At 45.4% G+C, this 7053-nt stretch overlaps 1 protein-coding gene across 1 annotated transcript; it reads left to right on the forward strand.

The window, feature by feature from the left end:
* The first annotated feature begins 871 nt into the window (after positions 1-871).
* LOC145715424 (uncharacterized) lies at positions 872-6618 on the forward strand. Its single transcript, XM_081795433.1, has 3 exons — positions 872-938; positions 3780-4898; positions 5764-6618. The coding sequence occupies exons 1-2, from the start codon at positions 872-874 to the stop codon at positions 4586-4588; spliced, it is 876 nt and encodes a 291-aa protein (XP_081651559.1). The 3' UTR covers positions 4589-4898; positions 5764-6618.
* Positions 6619-7053: the final 435 nt, after the last annotated feature.

Below are 7053 nucleotides of genomic sequence, written 5' to 3' on the forward strand. Positions count from 1 at the left end.
AAGGGAGATTACTACCATCAGAAATTGTGAGCTCTGTATCACTGAATCCTCTAAGTTTTTTTCTCAAGAAATGCCAGATAGAAATTTTTATGTGAAATATCCCCATTTCTAAAAGTCGGCTCCCAATTTAAGTTTTTGCATAAACTGGGCAGCCAAATGATTATGTGTGCAGGCCTTATTTGACCCCTGCACACCAGTTTGCAACTCGTGTCCTGGGGAAACATGATGACTACCTTCCAACATCTGAAGAACTGTCACAGAGAAGAGGTATAGATTTGTTTCATACTGCCCTGAAAGGTGACAATTACAGAGGCCAACCGCAGCTCAATTAGGAAAAAGAAAACTCATCTACAAATTCAAATGAGCTGCCCAGGGAGGTTCATGTCATTGTAAATATTCAAATGGAGACAGCTCTGTAAGTACTACTGGCCAGTTCAAGAATTCTGCACTTACTACCACTAAACTTGGTCAAATAAATAAACCTCACCACATCTCACTTTTCTTTCTGACCTTCCTTCCCGCTCAAAAGAAGGAATATTGTTAACATTTAGTCTCCTATCTCTCAAAGTTACTGTAAAGATCAAAACCCATGTGACCAAAAAAAAAAAAAAAAAAAAAGAGTACTATATGATGCCAAAGAACTACAGTCATTTAAGACATATTACAACCTACCATCATAAGGTATTTATGTATTTCTTTTATTATACAAGCTAGGCGTATATTCCCAACCTAATTCATTTTTTATTCCTCCCACAGATCAAACATTTGCTGCAAAAAATGTTTCAAAGGAAGGTGGAAAACAAGGTTAAACTGACAACAATATAAGAAGATAGGATAACAGAGTAAACTGTCACCAAAGCAAACATCCAGGATGTTAATCATTAATATCACCGACCAGTCTAAAAGGTATTGTGCACAAGCAGAGGAATATACAAAAGGTAATGACATGTGTGTGAGGGGCTGATCCACTAAGGCAGGCACTGGTAAACTACAGCCAGCTGCCTGTTTTGTAAATAAAGTTACAGTGGAACACAGCCTTGCTCATTCAATTATGGATTGTATGTATATACTACTGTATTTATTTATTGTAATATGTATCACATATATGCTGCTTTCACCCTACAGCAGCATAGCTGAAATGCTGCAAAGCCTAAAATAGTTATTATTTGGCCCTTTACAGAAAAAGTTTACCTACTTTTCTGTAAAGGTACTCTCAGGTTACAAACCACACAGGTGACTGAATACTGAGACATAGTTCATCTTCCTATGGTTCCATCCCTGAAAAAGTTTACCTACTTTTCTGTAAAGGTACTCTCAGGTTACAAACCACACAGGTGGCTGAATACTGAGACGTAGTTCATCTTCCTATGGTTCCATCCCTGGAATGTTACTGGGTCATTCTGGTGCAAAATCCTACACTAAACATTATGGCCTAGGTGTAGGGGAGGCAAATATGCTGCTAAATGGAGACTCCATATTCCTCTTACATACTCAAGATTACAAAATTTTTAATCCTGCCTCTCTTCCACCTAGTAACATCAGCAAAGAGAGGTGAAAAATTCCCAGTGTACAGGAGATGGGACTGGTTCAGGCAGGAAAAAATGGTGCTTCTAGGTGAATCTACCTCTGTCCCTCTTAAGTTCTCAGACTCCCATGTGTCTGAGCCCCACTATTTTCATGGAACATACAAATACATGAAAAATCTTTTCTTTCCTCTTATCCTATCATACGTCTTCAAAAGAGTTACCAAAAACTATGAGGGAATAAAAATAAAATGGAAATATGCTAAAATAAGTTTTCTGATATAAACTTAATATCCAGCAGAAATAAGTGCACAGTGTTAGGACTTTACGAAAGATTCATATTCCTTGACTCACTCTTAAGTTACTACATGCAAAGACACTCAAATCTCTACCAACAGTAGATCTAGAGGGATCTTCATTTTTCTAATACCTGACTCTATTTCTACTTCAGCAATATTTCCAATCCTCCTCCCAGGACTACTTACCAGTCTCACCTCAGGTAGGGACCACACACACACACACACACACACACACACACACACACACACACACCCCTGCCACCACCTCACTCCACACCACCCGTCAATGACTTTCCACACAACAGCAAGCCTAGTGTCGTGAGGGAAAGGGCACGTCCTTATCTTACCACCACATTCTTCTGATAGCATTCAACCATCCTTTGAACCTTCCACAGTATCATACAAATCCACTTCTCAGGCCCAACCCCTGACCCATTTCTAACTTGTCTTTTTACTCATAGGTTACAACTCTGAGGCCTCATCATTAAGAGATTCCAACTACCCACCAAACATTTAATGCCAGTTTTTTCCCTAGAAAATGGAGAGAAATATGAAGAAATGAAGACACATTCTTTTCAATATTTGGTTAGTAGCTACGCCCACTGAGAGCACTGACCATTCTCTTTGGGTATTGAATAAAAATTTCGAGTATTCCGAAGATTCACAATTCTAATTCTCTTCTAGAAAGTATTTAAGCTAGCATCCCACATACTTATGAGTACTTAGGACTCCTCAGGCTCCCCCAGAAGATCAGGAAATTCCCACAGGATAAGGTATTTTTAACTCACCAAATAAGAGTTTTAGAAGACAGCCTTTCTTTCATCAGGAAATATTGAAAAGCCTCCTTGCTAAATAAGTTGTGGAGAATGCTTAGATTCACTCAAGACTATCAAGACCCCACAGGTTACTATCCCAGGCACTCTAGATATATCGTATAATAACTGGACAGAGTGCAAGACTAACCACTAAGCAAAACAGGGAAAAATTCAGATAGTCTCCATGACCACAACACACAAAGATCTTTTTAAAACAAAAGAAAATATGGAGAGCCCAGCCTTAAAAAGTGAAGCTACCTAAATTAGAGGAAAAATTGGACAAAGTGAGGGGAAGAACTGCCAAAGACACCTCTTAAGTAAATCACATATGGGGCGGGGGGAGGACACACGTTGTTCTGCATTGCCTCCTCCCCCTCCTCCTCCATGGGAGTTGAACCAAGAGGATTTGATGAAGCCCTTGGAATTTTTTAAAAGGAAAGAAAAGAAGTTCACATCTACCAAATTCAAGTCTTTTGAGAACTACAGATACCTAAAAAGGAACTGAACCACTGGCTCAATGTGGAGAAGAGATAAACATTCTATCTGGCAGCCCTGCCTGATCTTCAAAAGGTTCGCGATTTGTACTGTCCCCTGCAGCGCACGGGTCGGGTCACTGGGCTAAGATTTCAGTAGTGCAGACAGGCACCCTGCAGCCCTTTTGCCCAAGCAGCGCTAGGCCCATCGCTACACAGCTGGGCCTGGGCACAAGAGCCCCAAATGCAGAGAACAGCGGCACCTGAACCCTCGGACAGGAAGTGGCTATTCTGACTGAGGGCTTATGATCAAAGGAGGTGAACCCCGTGAAAAGAGCCAAAGGAGAAACAGCTGCGGGCGACTGTGTCTGAACGCAGCGCAAAGCAGATGTGGGAGTGTGTGCACCGGGAACATGGGAGGGAGGCAGACATGGGCTGCCCCTTCGTCGACAGAAGATGCTCTTACACAAGCAGCTGGACAAACACAGGGGGCAGGAGGATGGAGGGCTTAGGGAACAGAAGACGCTGCACAGCTGAAGCCGAGCTTCCAGAAGAAGAGGTGGAGGTGGGAGCGCAGCCCCAAACTGAGGCTACAAGGGGCGCCGGGGAGAGGGAGGGGCGTGTTAGAACCCCCGGAACCCGGCTAACCCCTCCTTGCTGGTGGCTAAGGCCCTGGAGGTCCTCTCCCCAGTTCCTCGAGACGTCTGGGAAGGCCTACTCCGAAGCTGCACGCCCCCGCCGCGCAGAGCAGCAGTCTCCCCAGGGCTCCCGCGGCCCCAGCACTGCCGGACCCGGTCCCTCCCGCCTGCCCGGTGCCCAGCGCTCAGGGCCAGCCCCAGGATCCCTACCACGAGCCGCTTCCTGGTCGCCGCTTCCCTGCTCGGGGCCCCAGCCGCCGCCGTCGCCAGGAGTCCGACCGGCTTCCAGCTCAGGGACGAGCCTCCGCCGCCTGTGCGAAACTCGGGTGCCCAAGAGCCGCTCTCGCCGCCTCCCGCCCGCCTTCCAGGCCGCGCCGGATCCTCCGCTCCCCCTGCCGGTGGGCAGCCATTTCCGACAAGCGTCTGCGGAACTTGCCGAAGTGCGCCGGGCCGGAAATGGCCGAACCCGGGCTCTCACGAGCCGAGGGGCGAGGGGCGGGGGCGACTTTCCGGGCAGCGCCCGAAGGGCCGCCGAGGCCTCGGGCTCAGCCGCCGGGTTCGCCAGGGTCCAGGAACTGTGGCGGCGGCGACAGAGCCGGGGATTGTGGGAAAGCGAGTGCGAGGGCGGCCAGCCGGGCGAGCGGGAAGAAAAGACGCGGCAGGTCCCCTGAGCCTTCAAACCAGCGCCCTACAAATGCTCCTCGTCCTTTAGAGAAACCTACCTATGGAGTGCGGAGAGAATGCCCCCGACAGTTCTGGAACAGGTTGCGACTACGACAGCCTCAGCTGCTTCGAGCGGGCCCAGTGAAATTCAATCCAAAAATAAACCCAGACCCGTAGAAAAGGCCCTCCTAAATGAGCTGACCGGCTCCAACAATGGACTGGAGTTTTGAAACACTTTTAATATTTAACAACAAAGAAAAGGCCAGGCGGCATGCATGCTTCGGGGAAAAAACAAAAACAAAAAGCCCGGGGCTTTGCAAAAACAATAGCTTAATCCAGTCGTGTGGCAAGATCAACCAAAACTAGGAGGGAAAAGAAATACCGTTTGAAACACTTAAGAGCCAATCCCTGTGAATCTGAAAATGCACATATTCTACAATCCTAAGAGACACTCCAACACCTGCAAAGTCAGGACAAGATTTTTAGGGTAACTGGAACAATGGGGGTGGGCGAAGGAACTCTACCAATCTTAAAAGACACACCTGATCATTATTGTTAACTCAAGAATGAGTTTAAACCATCTAAAATCTATAAGTGCAGTAAAATCTGAGATTAAATTTGCTTCAACATTTTTTTTTTTTTTAGCATGTTTTTAATCCCCAAAAGGCAGGGCTTCTATTCCAGGGTTTCCTAAGCAGGAAACCAAAAACACACCAGAACCTGGAGAAGCTGAGGAGGGCCAGGGGCCGGCTCCCATCCCTGTGCGTGGGTGGTCTGGTAGTTCAGAGGAACTGCACCCCCTGAGACAGGTCCACAGCTGCCATGTAACCCATCCAAACACCCTTCCTGCTGGAGCCCAGGCCCACGCTCTAGCTAGGAGGCTGAGAAACCATTGAAGATTGATTAGTTTCCCACAGGGGACAGTTTGAGCTCAGGATTCCATCTGCAAAACAAAACTTTAAAAAAAACCTAGCAAACTGTTTTCCAGAACATACTCTTCATCTCTCCACACCCATCAGCCCCTCCTCTTTCTGATCCTCCTTTTTCTTCTTTCTTGACACCTCCTTACTCACCCCTATTTCCCTTTCTTCTCATACCTCACTGTTTTCCTTACCTTTATTACTTTATTGTAATAATTTCACTATGAACAAATATCCAGAGCCTCACCACCATTACATATGTACAAAAAAAATTTTCTTTTATCAATGTGTTCAGGAAAGTCATAGAGGGGGAATCAAATTTTTAAAAATGAGAACCATTCCAGGAAGTGAAAATGAGGAAAACTGTTGCCCGAATATCCTGAAAAATCTGAAGTTGGCTTTTTTCTTTTCTCTTTCTCTTTTTTTAAACAGTTCATCTTCCTGGCTCTCCTCCAGAGGTGTGTGGCAGCAGGCAGAAGTCTGGCAGTGTGGGAGGAGACACAGGCCCAGAAGCTATGGTAAGAATTACCAGGTATTGGTTCATCTCCACGCTGACAAGAGAGGACCTGCAAATAGCTGCTACCTGAGGACTCAGCCTAAATAACTTCTTACACTTTTGAGTGAATTAACACATTGTTTCACCACCTGGTGGTGCCTATTCTTAGGATAGGCAGGCTTTAAGACGAAAAAGGGATACCCAACCAAAATATGATGTATCGTTGACTTTACTGGAGCCCCTAATGCCGACCATCCTCTTCCTTTGGCTCTTTTGAGCCTGTCCTCTCTCGTATCTCCTTCTCTCAAACAGTTCTAGCTCAGTCTCTTCCTCTGGTTCCTGTTCCTTCTCCTGACTCCTAAGAGGTGTTCTCTGAAAAGATATGACGGGCTACTTTCTTCTTCTTCTTCTCCACACTCTGTTGCCAATTTCAGTCAGCTCCCTTGCATCATCTGCACCTTTAAGCAGATCCCTCCCTATGGCGCTCCAGTCCCTGTCTTCCAGCTATACTCCAGACACCATCACATCATCGTCATACTCTTAATACATGTTTTATAAATACTTAATTGCCAAGCAATAAGCTAAACCCTTTATAGGCATTGTCTCATTTTAATCCTTACAGGGAGATATCAGTGTATAGACGGAGAACTGAGACATTAAGAGGCTAAATAAAGTGCCCAAGATCACAGAGTGAGGTGTGAAGTACAAATGGAACTCCAAGTCCTCTGAACTCCAAAGCCAGTATTCTTCACCAGAACAATCAGATTGTCTCACCAGGACTTTATTATTTTTTTAATGTCTATTTATTTATTTATTTATTTACTTATTTATTTATTTATTTATTATTGAGAGAGAGAGCACGCATGAGCAAGTGAGCAGGGGAGGGGCAGAGAGAGAATCCCAAGTAGGATTTTATTGTGTGTGTGTGTGAGACAGAAAGCGAGAGAGAGAGTGAGAGAGAGCAGGGGAGAGGCAGAGAGAGAGAGAGAGAAAGAGAGTGAATCCCAAGCAGGCTCCATGCTGTCACAAACTGTGAGATCATGAATCAATTCTAGAGCCAGAATCAAGAATCAGACACTTAACTGACTGAGCCACCCAGTCACACCTCACCAGGACTTTAAACTTAGTATATCCCACACTGAACTCATCTTTACTGCTTCCCCCTTTGCTCCCCTCAAATGTCCTTTTGATAATATTGATAATGGTGTTACCATTATTTTTCCTAA

Source organism: Panthera onca, chromosome B1, assembly GCF_046562875.1.
Source record: "Panthera onca isolate mPanOnc1 chromosome B1, mPanOnc1 haplotype 2, whole genome shotgun sequence".
NCBI lineage: Eukaryota > Metazoa > Chordata > Mammalia > Carnivora > Felidae > Panthera > Panthera onca.